At 46.1% G+C, this 26,806-nt stretch overlaps 1 protein-coding gene across 1 annotated transcript in view; it reads left to right on the top strand.

Annotated features, from left to right (window-relative positions):
- The window catches only part of atp9b (ATPase phospholipid transporting 9B), a 412,539-nt gene that overhangs the window by 381,882 nt on the left and 3,851 nt on the right, over nt 1–26,806 (top strand). The window contains exons 23-28 of the mRNA XM_072466981.1: nt 730–794; nt 8,268–8,423; nt 14,086–14,150; nt 14,282–14,390; nt 18,360–18,417; nt 20,565–20,768. Coding sequence (XP_072323082.1) covers nt 730–794; nt 8,268–8,423; nt 14,086–14,150; nt 14,282–14,390; nt 18,360–18,417; nt 20,565–20,768 — 657 coding nt within the window. The remainder of the gene's footprint in view (nt 1–729; nt 795–8,267; nt 8,424–14,085; nt 14,151–14,281; nt 14,391–18,359; nt 18,418–20,564; nt 20,769–26,806) is intronic.

The raw sequence follows: 26,806 nt of genomic DNA on the forward strand, positions 1-26,806 counted from the left end.
ACTTTCTTCCTGTGTTTCTGTGGATTTCCGGGTGTTCCAGTTTCCTCCCACGGCCCTAAGACGTGCGGGTTAGGAGCAGTTACGGGGATGGGGCGGGAGAGTGGGCCTAGGCAGGGCGCTCTTTCAGAGGGCAGCTGCATACTCGATTGGCCGAATGGCCTCCTTCTGCACTGTCGGAATTCTATGGCCTCCCACGTTGGGCAGATGTCTAAATATTGCTTGGCAATCGAGTAGCCATTAGCTGGAAAACGTCTGCTAGAAAATATATAACTATGCCAAAAATGGGATTTAGAAATAATATGGTAACAAACCAGAGGTTTATAGTGAGTGTGTCCTTTTTTCAAAAAAGGTTTGAAATTCTGTTGGTGCGTTTGTTTCTTTGGAAAGTAATGTGATTATAAATCCACTAGGTGGCAGTGATGTTGCTGTTCAGGGCAAGTGATCGAGAGCATATTAGGAATTTCATATGCAGGGAAACATGTTTCATTTCATAGATTGGCCAGAAGCTTGAAAATGTCTTGTACGTGTAAAATATATATATATATATATATATATATTTTATATGTGTGTGTGTGCATGTGTGTTATTAAGCCTAAGTGAATTAAATATTTTCTTTGACTCTCAAAACTAATTGAGGTCCTTTTCAGGATGGTTCGATACTTGTTTAAATTTTTATTATTATTAAGCAGCTAAATGAAAGAATTCATTTAGTAACGTCTTATTTTACAGGTGATGGAGGTAACGACGTCAGCATGATTCAAGCAGCGGACTGTGGGATTGGAATTGAAGGAAAAGTAATGATGTTTTGTGCAATGTTTCGTGTACAACTGAGCGACTTAAAATCACAGGCCGCAGTTTTGAAATGAGTGAATTTTAAAAATGTACACGAGCAGCATCTATTTTGGGTACCCTCTTTGTCACAGGACTAAAGGAAATGTGCCTAATACTGGTGAATGAGGTTTGAACAGGGAAATTGCCATCTCAAACCAAAAATTACAAGTTCCAATGTTCACAGGCACCTGTCTTGACACCTTATTGCTCTGTAAATTGTACTTGGAATAATTAAGCAGAATGACATGGAATTTGCAGCACTGCGATAAGCCATTTAATCCAATCAGTCTGTACCGGCATTTGTGATCCTCCTCCCACTCTGTTTACTTTGTCTCACCCATTCAGCATATCCTTTTATTCTATTCCCTTTCATGCAGTTATCTAGCTTCCCCTTAAAGACGTCTGTGTGATTTCCCTCAACTCTGGCAGCAAATTCCACTCTTTCCCCTGAATTCCCTATTGGGTGTATTTGTGGCTATCTCTTTAATCACCGCTGGGTTTGTCTTCCTCGCAAGTGGGAACAATCTTTGTCCATTGTTTTTTTTCAGGGGGTGGACAGGCTGATCTTGTTTGTTTGGGTGGGGAAGGTGGCTAGGATTAGGAAGGTGATATTGCAGAGGGGACGGCAGGCAAGGGGGGGGGGGGGCTTAGGCCTCCCGAATTTGATGTATTATTATTGGATGGTGAATGCAGAGGAGGTTCCGGGATGGAACAGGGAGCTGGCTTTTGGGGTGAGGATGGAGGCGGGCTCTTTCAGGGGTCGGGGTTGCGGGCGCTGGCAAGGGCTCCCGAAAGCTCCAGGGAAATATTCGATGAGTCCCGTGGTGGTGGCCACGCAAAGATCTGGAGGCAGTTTAGGCAGCATTTTAGGTTGGAAGCTGGGTCTCGTTCACGCCGACCCTATTCCTTCATAATTTTAAAGCCCTCTATCGGGTCACTCCTCAACCTTTTCAAGTCCCCAGCGTAGTCAGCCTTACCTGATTATTAAGACCTCTCCATTCTGACATCTTCCTGCAAATCCTTTTTTTGCATCTTATGCGATGCCTCAATATCCATTTTATTTTGACAAGTGGGACCCTTGCATGCAGCATTGGATTTGCAATTTTCATATTTAATAGGATCTGTCACGTGAAGTAGGTGGGCCCTCTCAGAGTGGCAGCAATCCACTCGGGAGTGAAAACTTTTTTCCATGATCTTGCGAGAGGATTTTGAGTACAGGAACAGGGATGTTTTACTGCAATTATATAGGGCGTTGGTGAGGACACACCTGGGGTTTTGTGTGCTATTTTGGTGTCCCTAGCTCCGGAAGCTAGTGTTAGACTTTAACCTGGTGTTGTAAGACTTCTTACCTAGTTTAGAAGAGTTGAGAGGGGATCTCATAGAAACTTATAAAATTCTAACAGGGTAGATTCAGAAAGAATGTTCCCGATGGTGGGGGAGTCCAGAACTAGTCCTCACTGAGGTGAAGAGAAATTTCTTCACCCAGAAAGTGGTGAATCTGTGGAATTCACTACCACAAAGTAGAGAGACCAAAAATTGTGTAATTTCAAGGAGTCAGATATAGCTCTTGGGGCTAAAGGGATCACAGGATAGCGGGGCATTGGGTGTGGGAGGAGGCTGGATCATGGTATTGATCTTTTTTTAAAAATATATATATTTAGTAAGAATTTTAACACAATTTTTCACCCTTACAAACAAACCCCCCCACCCCCCGTAACAAAAAGAAAGAAAGCGCACATAGCAAGACATGAACATGGTAAAACGATATGTTACAGAGCTTTGTACATTGGATTCCTCCCGTACATGTAAGTTTTCCAGATCCTTCATGTATTTTCTTGCTCAAATACCCCCCAGCCAGACCCCCCTTCCCCCTCCCTCCCTCCTCCCTCCCTCCCTCCTCCCTCCTCCCCCCCCCCCCCCCCCCCCCCCCACGCAAGACATCCTCCCCCTGGGTTGCTGCTGCTGCTGACCGACCTTCTTCTAACGCTCCGCGAGATAGTCTAGGAACGGTTGCCACCGCCTGTAGAACCTCTGCGCAGACCCTCACAAGGCAAACTTTATCCTCTCTAACTTGATAAACCCTGCCATATCATTTATCCAGGTCTCCACGCTGGGGGGCTTCGCCTCCTTCCACACTAGCAAGATCCTTCGCCGGGCTACTAGGGACGCAAAGGCCAGAATGCCGGCCTCTTTCGCCTCCTGCACTCCCAGCTCGTCCACTACTCCAAATAGTACTAGCCCCCAGTTTGGCTTGACCCGGACTTTCACCACCTTAGATACTGTTCCCGCCTCTCCCCTCCAGAACCCCTCCAGTGCCGGGCATGACCAAAACATATGGACATGGTTTGCCAGACTTCCTGAGCACCTCCCACATCTGTCCTCTACCCCAAAGAACTTACTCAGCCTCGCCCCCGTCATGTGCGCTCTATGAACCACCTTAAATTGTATCAGGCTAAGCCTGGCACACGAAGAAGAGGAATTAACCCAACATAGGGCATCAGCCCATAGCCCCTCCTCAATCTCCTCCCCCAGCTCCCCCTCCCAATTACCCTTCAGCTCCTCTACCAACGCCTCCCCCTCTTCTTTCATCTCCTGGTATATCGCCGACACCTTGCCCTCTCCGACCCATACACCCGAGATCACCCTGTCTTGAATCTCCTGTGCCGGGAGCAACGGGAATTCCCTCACCTGTCGCCTCACAAACTCCCTCACCTGCATGTATCTGAAAGCATTTCCCGGGGGTAGCCCAAACTTCTCCTCCAGTGCCCCTAGGCTCGCAAACGTCCCATCAATGAACAGGTCCCCCATTCTTCTAATCCCTGCTCGATGCCAGCTCTGAAACCCCTCGTCCATCCTCCCTGGGACAAACCGATGGTTACCCCTGATCGGGGACCACACCGATGCTCCCATTGCACCCCTGTGCCGTCTCCACTGGCCCCAGATCTTTAGCGTTGCCGCCACCATCGGACTCGTGGTGTACCTTGTCGGCGAGAGCGGCAGCGGTGCCATCACCAGCGCCCCCAGGTTCGTTCCTTTGCAGGACGCCATCACCAACCTCTTCCATGCCGCCCCATCTCCCTCCATCATCCACTTACGGATCATCGCCACATTTGCTGCCCAGTAGTAGCCACCCGGATCCGGCAGCGCCAACCCTCCTCGGTCCCTACTGCGCTCCAGAAACCCCCTCCTTACCCTCGGACCACCCCCCCTCCATTTCGTAGACTCCCTTAATGACATGGCCAAGGGTTCAATTGCTAATGCAAACAACAGGGGCAACAGGGGGCACCCCTGCCTCGTCCCACGATAGAGCCGAAAATACTCCGACCACCGCCGATTCGTAACCACACTCGCCACCGGGGCTCTGTATAGGAGCTTAACCCAACTAATAAACCCTCATCCCGAACCCAAACCTACGCAGGACTTCCCAGAGGTACTCCCACTCTACTCGGTCAAAGGCCTTCTCCGCGTCCATAGTTGCCACTATCTCCGCCTCTCCCTCCACCGATGGCATCATTATCACGTTTAGGAGCCGCCGCACATTGGTGTTTAGCTGCCTACCCTTTACAAATCCCATCTGGTCCTCGTGAATCACCCCCAGGACACAGTCCTCGATCCTCGTAGCCAGCACTTTTACCAGCAACTTAGCATCCACGTTGAGGAGCGAGATCGGCCTGCACGACCCACATTGCAGTGGGTCCTTGTCCCGCTTCAGGATCAAAGAGATCGTCGCCTCCGACATTGTCGGGGGCAGGGTCCCTCCCTCCCTTGCCTCATTAAAAGTCCTCACTAGCAACGGGACCAACAGGTCTACGTACTTCCTATAGAACTCAACCGGGAACCCGTCCGGTCCCAGGGCCTTCCCTGCCTGCATACTCCCCAGACTTTTGCTCAGCTCCTCCAACCCAATTGGTGCCCCCAAACCAGCCACCTCCTGCTCCTCCGCCCTCTGGAACCTCAGTTGGTCCAAGAATCATCTCATCCCCTCTTCCCCCGCTGGGAGCTGGGATCTGTACAGCTCCTCATAGAAGGCCTTGAATGCCTCATTTACTTTCGTCGTACTCCGCACCGTAGCTCCCCTTCCATCCTTGACTCCACCTATTTCCCTCGCTGCCATCCTCTTACGGAGCTGGTGTGCCAGCATCCGACTCGCCTTCTCCCCATACTCATACGTTGCCCCCTGCACTTTCCTCCACTGTGCCTCTGCCTTCCCTGTGGTCAACAGGTCAAACTCCGTCTGGAGACGTCGCCTTTCCCTAAGTAATCCCTCTTCAGGAGCCTCTGCGTATCTCCTGTCCACTCTTAAAATCTCCCCCACTAATCTCTCCCTTTCCATGCCCTCTATCTTCTCCCAATGAGCCCTAATGGAGATTAGCTCTCCCCTGATCACCGCCTTCAGCGCCTCCCATACCACCCCCACCTGCACCTCCCCGTTGTCGTTGGCCTCCAATACACCCCCTCACCCTCCCACACACCGCCTCATCTGCCAGCAGTCTCACATCCAACCGCCACAGCGGGTGTTGGTCCCTCTCCTCTCCCAACTCCAGCTCCACCCAGTGCGGGGCATGATCTGAAATGGCTACGGCCGAATACTCCGTTCCCTCCACTTTCGGGATCAGCGCCCTGCCCAGAACAAAAAAATCTATCCGGGAGTAGGCTTTTTGCACGTGGGAGAAAAAAGAAAATTCCCTGGCCTGCGGCCTGGCAAACCTCCACGGGTCCACTCCCCCCATCTGATCCATAAACCCCCTAAGCACCTTGGCCGCAGCCGGCCTCTTTCTGGTCCTAGATCTGGAGCGATCCAGTGCTGGGTCCAACACCGTATTAAAATCCCCACCCATTATCAAGCTTCCTACCTCCAGGTCCGGAATGCGCCCCAACATGCGCTTCATGAATCCGGCATCGTCCCAGTTCGGGGCGTATACATTTACCAATACCACTCACGTCCCCTGCAACTTACCGCTCACCATCACGTATCGACCTCCATTGCCCACTACAATATTCTTGGCCTCAAATGACACCCGCTTCCCCACCAATATTGCCACCCCTCTGTTCTTCGCAGCCAGCCCCGAATGGAATACCTGTCCTACCCACCCCTTTCTTAACCTGACCTGATCCGCCACCTTCAAATGTGTCTCCTGGAGCATGACCACGTCTGCCTTCAGTCCCTTTAAGTGCGCGAACACTCGTGCCCTCTTACGCGGCCCATTCAGGCCCCTCGCATTCCACGTTATCAGCCGGATTGGGGGGCCTCCCACCCCCCCCCCCCACCGACTAGCCATCTCCTTTTCTAGGCCAGTCCCGTGCCCGCGCCGCCCTCGCCCTCCAGTCCCCCAGACGGGAGACCCCCGCCCCGAACACCTCCTCTTCTGTGTCCCCTTCCCCTTCAGCCAGTGCAGCAGCAACCCTATTCCCCCCCCCACTAGACCCGTGTCTAGCTCTTTTGCTCCCCCCATAGCACTCTCGTAAGTCAGCTGACTCCTGCTGACCCCGGCTTCCCCCGCCGTCCCATTGACCCCCCCCGTGTGGGAATCTCCCAATCAGTGTTCGCTCCTCCGTTTTCCCCCCCCTCCCTCCGTCCTTCTCTGGCGCGGGAAAAAGCCCGCGCTTTCCTAAGCCTGCCCCGCCCCCTCTGTCGCAGCTCCTGGCGCGGCCTTGTCTCATTTCCCCCATCCCCGAGCCTCCTCTCCCTCCAGCACCAGCGCCCACCGTTTTGTACGGTCTACTCACCCGGTCCCTTTCCCCATCCCCATCCATCCCCCAGCCCGTGGAACATTTCCTGCGTGTGATTAACACAAGCATGAAACATCCCCCCCCCCCCCCCCCCCCCCCCCCACCCTCACAAACCCTCAGTTTGAGTCCAACTTTTCAGTTTGAATAAAGGTCCAAGCCTCCTCAGGCATTTCAAAATAGTGATGTTGATCCTTGAATGTGACCCACAATCGCGCTGGCTGCAGCATTCCGAATCTCACTCCTTTCCGGTGCAGCACCGCCTTGGCCCGGTTGAAACCCGCTCTCCTCTTTGCTACCTCCGTGCTCCAGTCCGGGTATATTCGGATCTCCGCATTCTCCCAGCTACTGCTCCGCTCTTTCTTGGCACATTTCAAGACCCTCTCTCTGACCGTGAAACCTCACCACAATCGGCCTTGGCGGCTCATTAGCCTTGGGCCTCCTCGCCAGCACCCGGTGTGCCCCATCCAGCTCCAAAGGCCTCGAAGGGACCTCCGCACCCATCATCGACTCGAGCATCGTGCTCGCATATGCCCCGGCATCGGCCCCCTCCACTGCTTCAGGGAGACCAGGATCCGAAGATTCTTTCTCCTCGACCTGTTCTCCAGGTCTTCGAATCTTCCCGCCCACCTCTTGTGCAGCGCCTCGTGCGCCTCCACCCTCACCGCCAGGCCCAAGGTCTCATCTTCGTTCTCATTAACTTTTTTCTGCACCTCCTGGATCTTTACCTCGTGGACCTTCTGGGTCATCCCTAATCCTTCAATAGCCGACAGCATAGGCGCCAGCATCTCTTTCCGCAGCTCCTCAAAACAGCGCTTAATGAACTCTTGCAGCTCTGGCCCACATTCCACTTTATCTCCGGCCGCCGCCATCTTGTTTTTCTTCCCTCGCTTCTCCCGCTGCTCCAACGCCGCTTTTTTGGCCGTTTCACTTCTTGCCCGATCCATAAACAGTGAAGGGGGACCTCACTCTCCCCTTCCCACACGGAACGTCTTCAAAGAATTCCCGTTGGGGCTCTTCTAGAGAGCCCGAAAGTCCGTGATCGCGGGAGCTGCCAAATCGTGCGGCTTGGCTCCGCATCACTGCAACCGGAAGTCCCCATGGTATTGATCTTGATGATCAGCTATGATCGTAATGAATGACCTCCTCCTGATTCTATTTTCTATGTTTGTTTAGTATGTATCTTCAGCCTGTCTCCACCAGGTGGGGCCACTGAGGATTTCTGACTGGTGCAGCCGTCCCGTCAGTTCCACCTCTGCTGAGGCCTGTCTCTCCCGCGTTGAGTAAAAGGAAAGGGGCCAATCAAGACCCCAATTTTGGCTAGTTTGTGCTGCCAAAGTCACCTTCCAGTATCGAGCAATTTCTATTACATTAAGTAGTTAACAACTTAACATAGTGCCAGATGATTATGCGCTTCGTTTCTCAGTATACTTTCTACCTGAGAAGGCAACTTGGGTGCATTTTATTCTCTCCCAATGTTATCAAAAAGCAGCGCGAGAAATGCAACAAAAATTAAGATCGTTTCAACAGTCAAATGTTTTTATTTAAAGACTAAGCTTTCAGAGAGAGTAAATAGTGGGAAATGATAGATTTCATCTAATAGAGTAGCAGGATTTCATTATGTGAAATGTTTCCTTACCACTGTGACCCAGCAGCTGTTAAACCCATCTGTCGTCTCACCTCCTTACTTTTATTTATTTTTAATCTAGGAAGGTAAACAGGCTTCTTTGGCAGCAGATTTCTCCATCACTCAGTTCAAGCACATCGGCAGGCTACTGATGGTGCACGGTCGCAACAGCTACAAGCGATCTGCTGCTCTCGGCCAGTTTGTTATCCACCGGGGCCTTATCATCTCCACTATGCAGGTAATTGAGGCCTTGCTTATCCAGAAGTTCATAAAAGCATGAGGGGTACAGGTAGGGTGAACAGTTGGAGGCTTTTTCCCAGGGTGGAAATGACAGTTACAAGGGGGCACGAGATCAAGGCGAGGGGGGATGGGTTCAGCGGGGATGTGCGGGGGAAACCTTTTACACAGAGGGTGGTGGTGGCCTGGAATGCACTATCAAGTGAGGTGGTTGAGGCAGATATGCAAGCTTTAAGACCTATCTAGATAGACATATGAACAGACGGGGTCTAGAAGGATACAGGCGGTTGATCTAGATAGGACACGAGACCGGCGCAGGCTTGGAGAGCCGAATGGCCTGTCCCTGTGCTGTTTCGTTCTTTGGATACCTAGCTCCTGGGAGGAAATATGAGTCCAGGTTGAAGGTCGTGTTCTGACTCTCGACGGCGACCTCATGTGTTGTAGGTCTGGGGAAGAGTAAGCATGACTTATTCACAGCTGGGAGGAGCAGCAAAAGAGGCAAGTTCAGGGAAGCCTTAAACATTATAGCACCGATTAAAGAATGAAGAAACGATCTGCTTGATGGAGGTTGAAGGCTAGAGGTGAGGAAGGGATTATTTATCTGATGACAAACCTTCTCTTGTACCTTGCCAAGAAAGTGAAAGGTGTAGAAAGTTCCTTCCCAGGGTCTGGGACGGGCTTCATGGAACATGGAAAGCTCCCGAAGGGGTAAAGAAAGTGTTTTACCTGAAAGAGGAAACTGAACAGCTTGGAAGCATCAAACCCGTTCTGTGTCACTGGCTATGGCATCGTGATAAGGAGTCCACTCTGGACCAGATGTGGCTTTTGTTTTTGGAATTATCCCTCCACAGCAAATCATCTTCCTCTCCATCCATGGAATTGGATGTTCCATATATAATTTGAATAATCTGATGACAGCTTGTGCATTAACACCATTTGATGGCGAAACCACACAAAGCATCGAGAGGGGCAGCACACATACTTCCATGCTTTGTGAAGGTTTTATTCTCTCTCAACCATCCACCTATTCCATTGTGCGAGGACGTGTCCCTCGAATGGCTTGTTAAGGTACGCATCCAGAGGCTGAACTACACACGTTGGCCCCTCCTGCTTTATCTCCAGTTTGGGTGTTATTTCTTTGAAGATGCTATAGTTATTTGACCTGAACAGGTTCCACGCTTAAGAAGCTGCGATCTTGGCATAGGCTGGCGGGGCGCCTATTCCACACATTATCAATGCTTCACTTCACTCCCTTCTCATTCTTCCGACCATTGTTATGGACAATCACAAAAAAATCCTGTAGGAACTTGGTGTTTTAATTGGTTTTGGTTTCACTCCATCTGCCATGCAGGCGAGTACGACCGTGATTCTTGTCTCTCGTGGCTTGTGGTTTTTAATGGAACCGTTTCTGAACCTTTCCGCTCCACCATTTGTTTGCTGGCCATATCGGATGTCATGGCTGTGTTATCCACCTTGCCAATGTGGCACAAACTCATGTTTTTACTGCTGCCTGTTAGTGAATTGCTGGAAATTGGCAATTTTGGCATCATGGCAATTTTGGCATCAAGGCATTTTGGCAATCTCTGAGTAACCTTGTCTTCCGCCCCAACACAAGACATTTTCACTCCGTACAGCAGCTCCACTAACTAGCTGTTACTCTGAAATCTTTGCTGAACTCAGGGTTTCCTTTGGCCCACTTAAGTACTGATTATGCATTTCTGGTGACGACGTAATCGTTCTGACGATTGCCAAGGACTCATTCTGATACGTGCTTCTCAAGGTGGCTGGTCCTTGTTCTCATGATACGTTTGGCCTTTGACACTTTCTTCAGGGCAGATTCCTCCCCCTTTCGCTGTTGCACCAGTTTTTCCACCAGCACTGAATTGCTTTGCTGCCGCACGGTTATTTGGCGAGTTTAAAAAGTGCTGCATTTGTTTTGCTGGAAGACTCATTTCCCTTCATGGTTCTTCCCTGCTGTGTGTGGGCATTGCTTGAAACTCCCGCGCATTTTCACAATGCACACCATATGACCTGCTCAATCCCTTGTGCCGAGTTAGAAAATTAGTAAAACATGCATTTGTGGAGTGGAAAATTGAGGCTGAGCAACAATGCGAGTATCGCAGGTCCTGGATGAAAAAGACGGGATTGACCTGCCTGCCATGTACATGTAAAAACACTATTCTTAGGGCCAGAGAAATTGGGTTATTTTTTATGCTGGGTTGACTTGTATTGTACACAGCGGCCTAGGGTGAATATGTGAAGGTTATTTACAAAGCAGCTTGATCAAGTATTTGTTTCAATCACTGCTGTGTCAAGGATTAGCAGTCCATGTTTTCTTTTAAATTTAAAGTACCCAATTCATTTTTTTCCAATTAAGTGGCAATTTAGCGTGGCTAATCCACCTCCTCTGCACATCTTTGGGTTTGTGGGGTGAAACCCACGCAGACACACGGGGAGAATGCGCAAACTCCACACGGACAGTGACCCGGGGCTGGGATCGAACGCGGGCCCTCGGCGCCGTGAGGCGGCAGTGCTAACCACTGTGCCGTCCGGCAGTCCATGTTAACAATGAAATTAATCACCACACCAAAGCAATACCTTGGTTATTATTACATGAACTTTTTGTTTTAACATAACATAACTCGATTCAGCCTTGCAGGACAATTCCATCGTCCTCCCAATTGGTTGTGCTGCATTGTTAGCAATGGAATTGCCCTCCACAATAGAAGCAAAATGCATCTCCATTTTAAAGGAAGGGGATAAATATTGAAAAAAATACTTTTAAATGGTATGGACTAAGTGGGGGGAAAATGAGCAGCTCTTTAAAAAAACAGTGCAAATACCATTGGCCAAATTATCATTCTGTGCTGTAAAGTTCTCCAATTTAACCCATTAAAAATAATAGTGGTATTTGGGGATTAGTTTCGAACTTTAAAGATAATTTGAGACTGAACTACTTCCATATCTGACAGGAAAGATGCAAGGGTAGTACTTGGAAGGAAATGAGGGATTTCTTTGTTTTTTTTGTTGCAAGAATAGGATGCAAACATGCAATCTGGCGAGGAGAAGGGACAATGTATTCAGAGATTGAAGAGAGGGTTGTAAAGTATTTTTTTGGGAGAGTAGGGGTAGTACTGACTCCCTGGCCAGCAATTGCCCCTTCAACCACACTCCAAACATATCCAGCCTCTTGCTGTATGCAAAACATTGCTCTCTGCAAACTATTCTTTTATCTTTGTCTCTGTATTCAAAGTGAATGCACTTCAAACATCGTCCACTTTGGATCATCCCGAGGACATGGTGTGGCTTGGCGCTTTACAAATGCACGGTGTTTTTGTTTTCAGGAGAGGGGAAGTAAGATTTGATGGATTTTATGTTGTGAGACAAATACATGATCAAGGCTTGAACAGCAATGGAAATTACAGTTGATTTAAGTGGGGTGGTGGGAAGAAGAGCATTAATGACGAGATCAAAGCCAAACTGTCCAAAAAAGCAACCACAATGTCTGGACGAATATCATTTAGCTTTGGAAGCTGGAGTGGAAAGTGTGAAAGAGAAATTGAAAAGAGCGGCTTCACCTTCGAGGAAGCTGGGCAGCCAGGCCATTTGAGGATAAACCAATGTATCACCGGAAAGCTGGAACCTGATCCTCTCCCATGCTGACGGGTTTGCATAGTCCCCATCAGGCAATCGAGTAATAACTTTCTGGCTGTTGTGTCAGCCTTCCCTTCCCACGATGGCACATAAACTCGGAAAATTGTGAAACTGGCTTGATGCTTCAAGAGATATTTTGTTCCTTTTTTAAAAAAAAAACTAAATTGATTGATTGATGGATATTTATTGTCACATGTACCGAAGTTACAGTGAAACGTATTTTTGTGCGGCCAAGGGAACGTACACAGTACATACATAGTAGACAAAAGAGTAATCGGCAGAGTACATTGACAGTGGTACGTCAACAAATAGTGATTGGTTACAGTGTGAAACAAGGGCCAAACAAGAGCAGCATAGGGCGACGTGAATAGTATTCTTACAGGGAACAGATCAGTCCAAGGGAGAGGCACTGAGGAGTCCGGTAGCTGTGGGTAAGAAGCTGTTCCTATGTCTGGATGTGCGGGTCATTAGACTTCTGCATCTTCTGCCTGATGGAAGGGGCTGGAAGAGGGCGAATGAGCCAACCCAAAATAACAGACTCCCTTTATCACTGAAGTTTGTTAGATTGACATTACTGTAGTCAAAATAAAAGGACGGCATTGAATGCCACCTACAATACATCCTTCACTATCATTTACAATATATAAACGGGCTTGGGTATAATTGGGTATAATTGTGTCCGGCTGATAGGCTAGAATCCATATTCATCTTGAAGACTGTGTCACTTTAGATGCTGCCACCTTTGCAACTGGGTATGTTGCATGTGCAATGTTGCTTCCTCAGGTACAATTGGCTGCAAATAACTCCTGAAATGTTGCTGGCCGTGATAGGATTTCTTTCTGAACAGAATATATAGGGAAATGTTATATTTAATAATAGCTTTGAACGGATTAGAAGTACACCAATTATACCTATCCGGTTAGAACTTGCTCCGATTATCTTGTCATTTCTCTTGCTGTTTGTGGGTCCTTATTGTGTCTAAATTAGCTGTCACGATTGGTTGTACAACAAAGTGACTACTCTTCAGAATTAATTCACTGGCTTTTCTTATTTCCCGACGGTTCACTGGAAATCTCAAGTTATCATTACTGAGCCCTATGAATCTATTTTTTGCCGTGTTTACTTTGGCAGTTTGAGGTCTGTGGTAACATTTTTGGAGGAAAGTAAAGTTAGATTACAGCTTTAGATTTTTATTATCCATAGCTTGTTTTGATCAAGTAGCTCCTGCTGAATGCCCAGAAGCAGATATCCTGATGTGCTACATGGAGTCAACTCAGTATCAAACTGCCTGGCAGCCTACTGTGTGCCATGTCACCAGGATGCGATGTTCCCAGACCCAACCCCAGAACCTTTCTCTGAAGAGTTTACACAGAGCACAGAACAGCACGGTGAACCGGGGAGAGTGACGCCCTGAGATCACCCCCTGCACAGGAATACACAAACGCCCAAGTATTTTTTTAAATCTGCTGGCAAAACAGATGCAACAGCAGACAAGGGTCGGAATGCCCTCCAATCTAATCTCGCACTCCTGTGGATTGATACATGCTCTCTGCTCAGTCCTTCATCTGTGGAGGCACTGCACAGTTGGAGAGGAGTAAAACTGACTGCCCAACTCCATTGTGGTGTAGTGCCTTTGTACTGCAGTTTGATGAGCAACTGCGTGCACGGCACTGACCAATATCACTCATTATCTTTAAACCAGAAATCCACCATTTCTAGGCGTACGCCCACCCTCTCCTTTAATCATTTATAAATTCAAAGGTATTTTGAATCACGCACCCTTCGGAGCTGAGGGCATGATTTGACACCCTGTATGTAATTTTTGTTTCAATGATATCCTGAGTTTTTTAAAAATGCAGCAAAAGATATGTCAAATGAGAGCTTGGTATGAAATATTTCAATGTTGTAATAATTATATGTAATGTGAAGCAACTTTCAACACCTTGTGCTTTTGAAATATTTTCTTGATTTATTCTTGATGGTGATTTTGCATTTGTTCTCTTCCTTAGGCTATATTTTCATCGGTATTCTATTTTGCATCAGTTCCCTTGTATCAGGGTTTCCTCATGGTAGGGTAAGTGGCATTGTGTCATTTCAAAAGGCTCTTTTATTTCTGGTATTGCAGCAATATAAAGCTTCATCTATTTTCATGCACACCATCAAACCCATGTCACCATTGGTTACTTTTGCTTTCTGTTCTATTAGGTATGCTACCATCTACACAATGTTTCCTGTTTTCTCTCTGGTGTTGGACCAGGATGTAAAACCAGAAACAGCAATACTATATCCAGAGCTTTACAAGGACCTCACAAAGGTGCGTAATGTGTTTGTACATGCTATGTGAACACCTGAAGGCTTAATCGACATCATTTTGGGATGACTTCCTTTGCAAATATTCGTAGGCCGTGTACCAAATGAGTTCCAAGGAAGCATGCTGTTTATTTTGACCAAGAAGAACTTACTTCCAAGTGCTTGTTCCAATTGGTATTCATTGGACAAAGTGTGTAAAAATTTGCTCACTGACATAATGACCGCTCTACTTGAACTGTAGCTCTCTTATTGTAAAATATAACTTAGAATTATAACAAGCAAGTTAAAGTTATTTTGTGCAAATTAGCATATTCTAGGGCACACAACAATGCTCTTCGACCTCATATTACGGGAGTATTTAGCATGGAACCTATCTCCAATTGTTGTCAATTAGACTATTCAAAATTTTTTAATGGTTTACAAATTGGTGCATTCTGCTTCCTCCGAATTTGCAGAGGCATCTTTTCTTGTTGCCATTGTAAACATTTTGTGATTGTATTCCGTGTAATTGTATCTTTGATGTTGCCTACTGCATGCTTAAAATTATACCACCTCCATGTACACTATATAGATTTTGGCATGCATCTTTGAACTAATGGATAAAATGGCAATACTGGAAATGGCCAAACCAAGAACTAATTGATTTTCTTAAATCTCAGCCACAAAGCCATGTGCTCCACCTAGGCTTTACTGAGATGGATTTCCCTCACTGTCCCTGTCCCATTAGCAAGCCCTGGATTGTGACTTCATGAGCACACCAGGGAATATCGTGTAGTCCAGAAGAGTAGTTAACACTCCAACAAACCACTTAGGGTCAAACTACAAATCACATTTTGTCAAAGTAATGATTAATTCATTTGTTCTGGAATTTCTAACTTTCACCCCTTCAGATTTACAAAAAGAGTGGCACGGTAGCACAGTGGTTAGCTCTGTTGCTACACAGCGCCAGGGACCCGGTTTGATTCCTGGCTTGGGTCACTGTCTGTGCGGAGTCTGCACCTTCTCCCGTGTCTGCGTGGGTTTCCTCCGGGTGCTCCGGTTTCCTCCCACAAGTCCCCAAAGACATGTTTGTTAGGTGAATTGGACATTCCGAATTCTCCCTCAGTGTACCCGAACTGGTGCCGGAGTGTGGCAATTAGGGTATTTTCACAGTATCTGTGTTATATATATATATATATATATATATATATATATATATATATATAGAGCGAGAGAGAGGGAGCTTACATTAACACTGCAATGAAGTTACTGTGAAAAAATATATATATATATATATATAAATATATATATATATGCTGACTTTCAATAATGCTAAACCTAAACCAACATCCAATACACAGGTTTCCACACGCAACTTCATCTAACCGCCATGGAGTCTCTCTGACCACACCACCTGCACACAGGCTGTCGTGCCATGATCCCAAAATAGCTAATTCAACCGATCCAAAGTGTGCTTTCCATCCCCTTTAAGTCCAAGCAGGACAACAAAAAACAAATTTTCTGTTTCCCAATTGTCCAACTCCCATCAAAAATCCACGAGATTTAAAACTGGCAATAGCTGCAACCCAGAGCCCATGCTATGTGGTGATGTGCCAGGAGGTGTGCCGCTCCACAACAAGGACCATGTAGAATTTCTCTCCTGCTCGAATAGATTGAGAGTCTGCTGGGTAGTTGTCTGAGTTGGCTACCTTTGGAACAAAACAGGCCGGTAAGTATGATTGCAATTAATCCTTTTGCACATTTGGGAATCCTTTCATCGTAGCCAGTTTAGAAGTAGGACCACACACTGGCTTAATAAGTGCATAATCCAAGGCCAAATTACATTGTTTGAACTTCCAAGTATTGTGAAGTAAAGAAAAAAAAAATGCATTGCAGACAAAATACTCTGCTTAAAGGAGAGGTTTTAAGGATCGACATTTTTACTTTTAATAATAAATTAGGTCGTTTATCAGCAAAATACAACAAATTTCCAGATGTTTTAGGTAACTGGTTTGTGCTTAACATTTAGCTAATTCTGCCTAACATTTGCTAAGTGCAGCATACACAAAAGATAGCATGCCTTTAGTAAAATATGGGAAGGATATTTACTGCTGAGATGAATTTGGAATATTTTTATTCTCCTTCACCCACCCACACACAGCTTGATAGTGGTTGAGAGGCTTAATTAGTGGTTGAGAGGCTTAATTCTTGTGCTCCATCATTGCCAACTAACTTTTAAATAATTTGATGGGATGCTGACGTCGTAGGTGAAACCAACATTTCCATAGTTCCCAACCTTAATTGTCCGTGAGAAGGCGATGGTGAGCTGCCTTCTGGAACTGCTGCAGTCCATGTGGTGTCAGTACACCGACACTGCTGTTAGGGAAGGAGTTTCAGGATTTTGACCCAGCGACAGTGAAGGGACGGCGATATATTTCAATGTCAGGATGGTGTGTGGCTCAGAGGGGAAGTTGCTGGTGGTGCTTTTGCCATGTGTCACCTACAAATCTGTCCGTCTTTTCACTTTCATGGTTCATAGAGTCCATCCAAAGTTGCTTTAAAGTGGAGGTGATAACAGAAAAATTCTATAATGAAGAATATGGGGCAATGCATTTCACATTTTGAGATAGTGATAACTGCTAAAAAGAGCCATGTGGGATTCTGACATCTGTATTTATCCTACTTTGTGTTCCTGCTTTCTCCTCTCTTCAGAAGAGAGTTTTGGGTTTGTTTAAGGTTTCATTACTACTGAGTCGTCCGATCCCTCATCCAACTGACATGTTTAACGTGAGCCTTGGCGGTGAATCTCAGCAGGATGTTTCGCTGGCAGCGGCGTTCTAACTGACCCTGATTTATTGGGCATTGCACATGTTCACTTCACAACAGGGTTGGGGGTGTCAACAAAGAGTGATCAAAAGTGCAAATCCCGCTGGTGAACTTGAGCTCATCCGGAACGTTCTGGCTGTGTCCTAATTCGCACCGAGTTTTGTTCACCCGAGTTGTGCTCGCTCACCTATGTTGACCCCCAGTCCAGGAACACCTCAGTTTTAAAATTCTCAACCTTCTTTTCAAATCCCGCTGTGACCTTGCTCCTCTCCACCTCTGGAACCTCTCCTGGCATACAGCCCTCGGAGACCTCTTTGCTCCTCCAATCCTAGCCTCTTGAGCATCCCCAATTTTAATTTCTCTGCCACTGGCAGGCTCGCCTTCAACTGCCCAGGTCCTATGCTTTGGAATTCCCTCCCAAAACCTCTCCACCTCTCACAGAATCATACACAAGAGGCCCTTCGGCCCATCGAGTCTGCACCAATGCATGAAAGACACCTGACCGAGTCTGCACCGACGCACGAAAGCCACCTGACCTGACCTACCTACCTAATCCCATTTGCCAGCACTTGGCCATAGCCTTGAATGCTATGACGTGCCAAGTGCTCATCCAGGTACTTTTTAAAGGTTGTGAAGCATCCTGCTTCTACCACCCTCCCAGGCCGTGCATTCCAGACCGTCACCACACTCTGGGTAAAAGTTTTATTTCTCAAATCTCCCCTAAACCAGCTGCCCCTCACTGCCTCTCTCTCCTTTAGGGCACTGCCTTAAACCTACCTGTTTGACCAAGCTTTTCCCTGGTCTGCTCCAATATCATGGTATGTGGCTCGATGTTAAGTTTTGTTTAATAATGCTCTTGTGAAGAGCCTTGGGATGATTGACTACATTAAATGTTCGGCTATGTATAAATTAAGTTGTTGCTGATCTTCCCCATTCCTTATCTGGAGACATGCCAACTGCTGCCTGGAGATGCACTCATTAATACAGATCCTGGACGGAACCTGATCTTGTCTTTCTATGCACTAGCACTGCATCAGACAACATATCTAGCCTCTGAGCTAACAGCATACACACATCTTAAAACAACTCCATGTTAGATGTAGTTGTAGTCATAATATATATCCAAACGTAAGCACACAGATACTGAATACTAACTTTTTTTTGTCAGGGGCGTTCACTATCCTTCAAGACGTTCCTTATATGGGTTCTAATAAGCATGTACCAAGGTATGTCACAAAGTTTACATTTTGCAGGTACGAATAATGGTTTGTAAATCCACATTTAACAGCTGTGTGTTCTTTAATTAGCCTAATTCGAACTTGTTTGGCGACTGGGCTGTGACATATAATGATGGTTGTATGAGTTATTGTTAGTCATTTTTTTGCTACTTGAAGTTGCCATTCAAAGAGTTTCTGATGACGAAACAAAATTTACCCTCAAAATAAACATTGCCAGAAATGCGAAATGTGCATAAGATTCCCAGAAATCTCAGACCCTACCTTTGATGCCAAAAACCTCTCCTAAAGTTAATGTTAAGACATAAGACCATCAGACATAGGGGCAGAATTAGGCCATTCGGCCCATTGAGTCTGCTCCACCATTCAATCATGGCAGCTTTGTTTTTCATCCCCATTCTCCTGCCTTCTCCCCAATACCATTGATCCCCTTATTAATCAAGAACCTATCTATCTCTGTCTTAAAGACACTCAATGGTTTGATGTTGCATTTAAGAAGCCTGAATTCACATTGTTTTCCACATAACCCATCCCTGGATTCAACAGGCAATACTCGGCCTCTTGGGAAAAAAATTAAGAAGGACGCATCTGTAAAACTGCTCACATTTAAAATAGGACGAGTGCCTAGGACTCAAGTAGCTGATTGGTTATGCACCCGAAGGTAGTGCCTGCTTTAATTCTTCCTTTGTTCTGAAAAACGGGTTTTATTTGTGTCATTGGATGAATGACATTAACATGTCTGGCAAAATGGGGAGAGAGTAAATCTAATGCAGCCAATCTGCTCAGCAAATATCTCCTCTGAGCTAATTGTTCAGTGACATTGCAGGCTGCAGTTATAAGATCCAATAGTTAGACAATTCGGGGTGCGCAAAGCAGGATGATTTTAAAAATCTGCGCACACATGAAGTTAAACAAAGGAAAAACTTCATTTGAAGCCATATCTTGTGAGTTGAGATCACTGGAGAGCAGCGATGTACAAATCCCCAGGTTCAGACAACAGAAAACCAGATATTCTATCTGGATATCAGTAGGTCACCTCAATTACCTTATCGAACATAGAAAAATACAGCACAGAACAGGCCCTTCGGCCCACGATGTTGTGCCGAACTTTTGTCGTAGATTAGGAACAAATTAATCTACACCCCATCATTCTACCCTAATCCATGTACCTATCCAATAGCTGCTTGAAGGTCCCTAATGTTTCCGACTCAACTACTTCCACAGGCAGTGCATTCCATGCCCCCACTACTCTCTGGGTAAAGAACCTACCTCTGACAGCCCCCCCTATATCTTCCACCATTCACCTTAAATTTATGTCCCCTTGTAATGGTTTGTTCCACCCGGGGAAAAAGTCTCTGACTGTCTACTCTATCTATTCCCCTGATCATCTTATGAACCTCTATCAAGTCGCCCCTCATCCTTCGCCGTTCTAATGAGATGTGTGCACTTCAACAAAAGAAATGTCCCTGAGGAATACCACATGAAACTACGATATTGTATCCATAGCAAAGATCTGTTAAGTAGATTCCGAGAAAGTACAATTGTAAATAAGATTACTTTGAAAGTACGATGTTACATTTCCTTTCATGTTAAATTAATGGGCAGCACGGTGACGCAGTGGCTAGAACTGGGACTGCCGTCTTGGGTTCAAATCCCTGCCCTGGGTCACTGTCCGTGTGGAGTTTGCACATTCTCCCTGTGTCTGCGTGGGTTTCACCCCCACAACCCAAAAGATGTGCAGGTTAGTTGGATTGGCCACGCTCAATTGGGGAAAAAAATAATTGGGTACTCTAAATTTATTTTTAAAATGTTAAATTAATGGTTGATCCATAATTGGAACCTGTTGATTCAACAGAAAAATAATTCATAATGTATTTGTTTCACTCTCCTTTTTAGCTCCTAACTGACCTTGGTATCATCCCCCCCCCCACCCCTGACAGCAGTATCCATCCTGTCCCTAAATGTCTCTAATCAGCGGCCACGTATATTCTTGAAAGACTTGAGATATGCGCACACCACTGAAGCGAATAGTTTCATATGAATTAGTGTGTTACAACCAGTCCTTGCTCCTACCCTGTCGATGAATCGTTTTGATCAGAGAAAGAGCTGGTGTGACTTGTGCATTTGATCTATTTCAGGAGGCATTTTAATATACGGGGCATTGGTGCTGTTTGAGTCGGAGTTTGTACATGTCGTAGCAATTTCCTTCACTGCCCTGATCTTGACTGAGTTGCTGATGGTCGCACTTACGATCCGCACCTGGCATTGGCTTATGGTTTTGGGGGAGTTCCTCAGTCTCGGCTGCTATGTGGCTTCCCTGGCATTTCTCAATGAGTACTTTGGTAAGTTGTTTCGAGGTTTGTCATTTCATTCTTAAAATAAAAGAGACTCCGAGAAGTACACAAGTCTGCAGCCTCTATTTCAGATTTATAAAGTACTGCATCTTGTTTCTTTTGTTCTGGTAATCATTCAGAGATATCACTTAGTGGAATAGATTAACTTTCCTGCAGTGCTTACACTACTTTTAAATTTGAATGTATCTGAAAAGGTTTGAAATTTAAAAAACACCTTTCAGACATGTCTAAAATGTTAATGCTGCTTTTATATGCACTTGCATAAGAGAAGGCAAAATAGCCACCAGGATCAATCAAGCTCAGCAATTTCATTGGTATTGCAAATGTTTCACAGTTTATGGAAGGGAGTGGTTTCTGAATGCCAAATGTTCCCACTGCAAGTAACAATCAGGTTACACAATTCCCAGATAATGACCATTTCTAACAAGGGAGAATCTAGTTCCCTCCCCTTGACATTCTATGGCATTACCATCACTGAAATCCAGCACTATCAACATCCATACAAATACTGTGGCTACAAGAGCTGGTCAGAGGTTGGGAATTCTGCAGAGTTGCTCAACTCCTGACTCCCCAAAGCCTGCCCACCCTCTACAAGGCACAAGTCAGGAGTGCGATGAAATACTCTGCACTTCATAGAATTTACAGTGCAGAAGGAGGCCATTCGGCCCAACGAGTCTGCACTGACTCACTGAAAGAAATACGGAGGCTGGGGATTGAGGGTGATTTAGAGATGTGGATCAGAAATTGGCTAGCTGAAAGAAGACAGAGGGTGGTGGTTGATGGGAAATGTTCAGAATGGAGTACAGTCACAAGTGGAGTACCACAAGGATCTGTTCTGGGGCCGTTGCTGTTTGTCATTTTTATCAATGACCTAGAGGAAGGCGCAGAAGGGTGGGTGAGTAAATTTGCAGACGATACTAAAGTCGGTGGTGTTGTCGATAGTGTGGAAGGATGTAGCAGATTACAGAGGGATATAGATAAGCTGCAGAGCTGGGCCGAGAGGTGGCAAATGGAGTTTAATGTAGAGAAGTGTGAGGTGATTCACTTTGGAAGGAATAACAGGAATGCGGAATATTTGGCTAATGGTAAAGTTCTTGAAAGTGTGGATGAGCAGAGGGATCTAGGTGTCCATGTACATAGATCCCTGAAAGTTGCCACCCAGGTTGATAGGGTTGTGAAGAAGGCCTATGGAGTGTTGGCCTTTATTGGTAGAGGGATTGAGTTCCGGAGTCGGGAGGTCATGTTGCAGCTGTACAGAACTCTGGTACGGCCGCATTTGGAGTATTGCGTACAGTTCTGGTCACCGCATTATAGGAAGGACGTGGAGGCTTTGGAGCGGGTGCAGAGAAGATTTACCAGGATGTTGCCTGGTATGGAGGGAAAATCTTATGAGGAAAGGCTGATGGACTTGAGGTTGTTTTCGTTGGAGAGAAGAAGGTTAAGAGGAGACTTAATAGAGGCATACAAAATGATCAGGGGGTTGGATAGGGTGGACAGTGAGAGCCTTCTCCCGCGGATGGATATGGCTGGCACGAGGGGACATAACTTTAAACTGAGGGGTAATAGATATAGGACAGAGGTCAGAGGTAGGTTCTGTACGCAAAGAGTAGTGAGGCCGTGGAATGCCCTACCTGCTACAGTGGTGAACTCGCCAACATTGAGGGCATTTAAAAGTTTATTGGATAAACATATGGATGATAATGGCATAGTGTAGGTTGGATGGCTTTTGTTTCGGTGCAACATCGTGGGCCGAAGGGCCTGTACTGCGCTGTATTGTTCTATGTTCTATGTTCTAGAACACCCTACTTAAGCCTATGCCTCCACCCTATCCCCGTAAACCAGTAACTCCACCTAACCTTTTGGACACGAAGGGCAATTTAGCATGGCCAATCCACCTCACCTGCACATCTTTGGACTGTGGGAGGAAACCGGAGCACCTGGAGGAAACCCACGCAGATACGGGGAGAACGTGCAGACTCCACACAGACTGTCACCTGAGGCCGGAATTGAACCCGGGTCCTTGGAGCTGTGAGGCAGTAGTGCTCACCACTGTGCCACCGTGCTGCCCCACAGTGGATGAGGCACATGAGGTTCGACAGTATCCAGGACATTGCAAGCTGCTTGGTTGGCACCCCATCCCACCACCTTAAATATTAATTTCCTCCACCACTGGCGCATGGTGACAGCAGCGGGTACCATCGAGAAGATGTGTGGCAAAAACTCACTAAGGCTCCTTCAACGGCGCCATCCAAACCTGTGACCTAGAAGGACAAGGGCAGCAAATGCATGGGAACGCCACCATCTGCAAGTTTCCTTCCAAGTCACACACTATCCTGACTTGGAACTATACGCCGTTACTTCACTGTCACTGGGTCAAAATCCTGGAACTCGCTCCCTAACAGCTCTGTGGGTGTTCCTGCAATATGTGGACTTCAGCAGTTCAAGAGGGCAGCTCACCACTACCTTTTCGAGGGCAATTATGGATGAACAATATATTCTGGACTAACCAGCGATGCCCATGTCCTTTGAACATATATTTGGTGCCCCCTCTACATTGGCGCTGTCTGCTTCCTCCGCAGACATTGGCTGTTGCCCACTGCATTGAAATTTATATGTTAATCCCTTCCATTTTGTACCATTCAACTGGGGCTATGCACAGGAAGCAGGCGAGATGCTTTCATCTGGGCAAGTGAAGGGAATTTTACCCAAACCGAGATCTCATCTCTCTTTTAAACACTTCAGATTATTCTGAACTGATGCCTCACTCATCACTACACTTATTTTTCCCCTCTCAATTTGCTTTTTAACTGTCTTGATTTGGATTTAAGATTATGTCCTCTTACTCAGGATTTCCCTGCAAGATTAAATTCTCATCTTCATTAAAGGTGCAGTGTATTGTTTTCTGGCCCCCCCTCCCACAACTCTTTATCGGCACATTGATGACTCTTTCTGTGCCGCTTCGTGTTCTTGCCTGGACCTGGAAAAATTTATCAATTTCACTTCCAATTTACACCCCTCTATCACCTTCACATGGTTCATCGCCGACACGTCCCTTCCCTTCCATGACCTCTCCATCTCCATTTCTGGGGATAGACTGTCCACCAGTATTCATTACAAACCTACGGATTCCCACAGCTACCTCGAGTCCAGCTCTTCACACCCCACATCCTGAGCCCGCCCCAGGTGTCCATCTCTGGTGGTGTTGCTTGCAAATATCCTGTTGCCATATAAGGTAGCGGCAGGAACTCTGGGTACCCGAACGCCTGGCTCGATCTGGGCTATTAGCAATAGACCTGTGCACATCAATAGGATGCATTGATCTCCTGATGGGTGACTGACGGGACAGGTCCAGACACTGGCAGTTTGTCGGTTGTGTATTTGACTTTGGTAAAGTCTCAATTCCCAACAGCCTGCCTGAGGTTGACTGTAGTTTGATTTAAAGTGCCTGATTCTTCAATTTAAAATATCCAATTTATTTGGATTAAACCTAGTCAGGTCACCACACCCTTGTCCTCAATTTTCACCCCACCAGCCTCCGCATTCAAAGGATCATCCTCCGCGGAGAATGATGCCACCACTAAACACATCTTCCCGTCACTCCCTCTGTCAGTATTCCACAGGGACCATTGCCTCCGGGATACCTCGGTTCAAAACTCTATCACCCCCAACACCTCACCCTCTTCCCACAGCACCTTCCCAATGCAATCGCAGAAGGTGCAATACCTGACCCTTTACCTCCTCCCTTCTCTCCATTCAAGGGCCTAAATACACTTTACAGTGTAGGCAGTGCTTCAAATGCACTTCCTTCAATCTGGTCTGTGCATTTGCTGTTCCCATGCGGTCTACTCAACATTGGAGAGACTAAACACAGATTGGGAGACCGCTTCGCCAAACATCTTTGGTCCGTCAGCAAGCAGGACCTAGACTTTCCTGTCACTGCCACTTTAACTCTCCGTCCTGCTCTCATGTCCACATGTCCGAACTTTACCTGCTGCAGTGTTCCAGTGAAGCCCAACGCAAACTGGAGGAACTCATCCTCCAATTAGGCATGTTGCAGCCTCCTGGACTTAACATTGAGTTCATCAACTTCAGATCTGAACTCTCTGCTCCAACTTCACCCCATGTTTATTTCTATCAATTTATTTTCATTTCTTCCATCGATCTGTTTACCCCCAACCCCACTAGGGTAATCTGTTCCCTGTTCCAAGATGTCCTTTAACACACTGCTTACCTCTGCCATCAATACATTCTGATCTTTTAATATGCCACTGTCAGCACTCTTCTTAGTCATTATCACCACCATTCTCTTTGCCTTTTTGTCCGCAGCATCTTTTCAATCTCCACCTATCGCTGGCCCCTATCTTCAACCCACCCCCCACAACAGTATAAATCTGACCCTATTTTCAGTTCTCTCTAACTTTGACAAAGAATCATCCAGACTCAAAACGTTAGCTCCCTTCACAGGTTCTGTCAGACCTGCTGTGATTGTCCAGCATTTTCTATTAATTCCCTCCTAATTGCATTGTCAGGATACCCTGGGCCAGTGTGTGGTCAATTCCAGCCCCACTTGACTCAGAGTCTCAACACGGTTGAAATTAGCTTTTATTTTTAAATACCCACAAGTCTTACGCTTATCAATAACTACAGTCACCAGGTTTGTAAATGTCATCACAATTAACTTTAGTATTAATAGTAACTATAATTAAATAGGCAACAAATACAACCAGTTAACTGTCTAATCTCTACCCCCCCTTTTTAACACACCGCATCCTTTACACACACACAAAGGCAAACAAACACTGAGTGGAAAGTGGGGTGTAAAATAATGGTGAAAATAAAAGCATAAGAGGCTTTGTTTCAGATGACATCTTCCAGTTAGTTGTTTCTACAGTCTGGGCTTTCAAGTGGATATTAACCGAGAAGTAGCAGGCAGCCAGCATTTATGAGAGACAGAAGTGGCAGGCAGCCAGCATTTGTGAGAGACAGAGACATGCTTCTTCTATGAGGGTCTGGAAGCTTTGGCATTCAGACAGTAGGGAGCAGAGAGAAAGACCAGTTTCCACATTGAGGTTCCAGAAGCTTCTCCTGGGTTCTCTCTGGGAAAACTCCACCTGACAGGAACCAATTGCTGTTGGTTGCCAGGCAGAATACAGTTCCTGGCCAAACCGTTGGCCACTAGCCATCAAATCCGATCAAACCCCTCCAATCTTGGGTGCCATAAAGTCTGGGTACTTCTGCCCAAAATATAAAACTTTATAACAGTGTACTGTTTTGGCACTGAATTCTTTAATTTCTCAAGGTATGTCTCCATTAATGATCCAAGGACCAAAAACAAAGACAAAATAAAAGAGACAGGAACTAAGGGAATCAACAGGAAGGGCCCTTACAGTTTGTAAAATTCTAAGAATTATAAATAAGATTAGTTAACTTGAATAGAATTAGAGGGTGTTGGAAAATTGGCAAATCTCAAGGAGAGATGTGATCAGAAGAATTCTGTTCCTCTCCACCTCTGTCTTCCAATCCTTCCCCAAACATACAGTAATAGATAACGTTTGTAGTGCATAACTATATCATAAGCACTTAACTATTTTTTTAGAAAGCTGGCTCACCATCCCTTTCACAGGGGCAATTAAGATTGGCCTTGCCAGCAAAACCCACACCCCAAGAACAAATAGAAAATAACTGTCTGGGCTAAGAACGTCATTCAATGTTTTCGTGAATATAGACATTATTAATAGGACATTATTTGGAAACTTAATGATACATGTTCCTGGAATTTAGAAATATGTTGTACTTAAAGCAAGCAGCCAGTTGTGATATGGATTGTAAAGTAAACTTCCTGGTTAATAATTCAAGCAATTGTTCTAAAATAAAATTAAAGGTGGTCCGTCTTCAGGGACACTGATCTTCACAATATAAATTTCAGTTTCACTTGGGTCATTTAGGTGAGCCAGAGGTATTTTCAGAATTTTGCCTCATGTTTTTAATCAATGAGACTTTTGTCCTTATGGGTGTTGAGGGCTACA

Source organism: Scyliorhinus torazame, chromosome 11 (genome assembly GCF_047496885.1).
Source record: "Scyliorhinus torazame isolate Kashiwa2021f chromosome 11, sScyTor2.1, whole genome shotgun sequence".
NCBI lineage: Eukaryota > Metazoa > Chordata > Chondrichthyes > Carcharhiniformes > Scyliorhinidae > Scyliorhinus > Scyliorhinus torazame.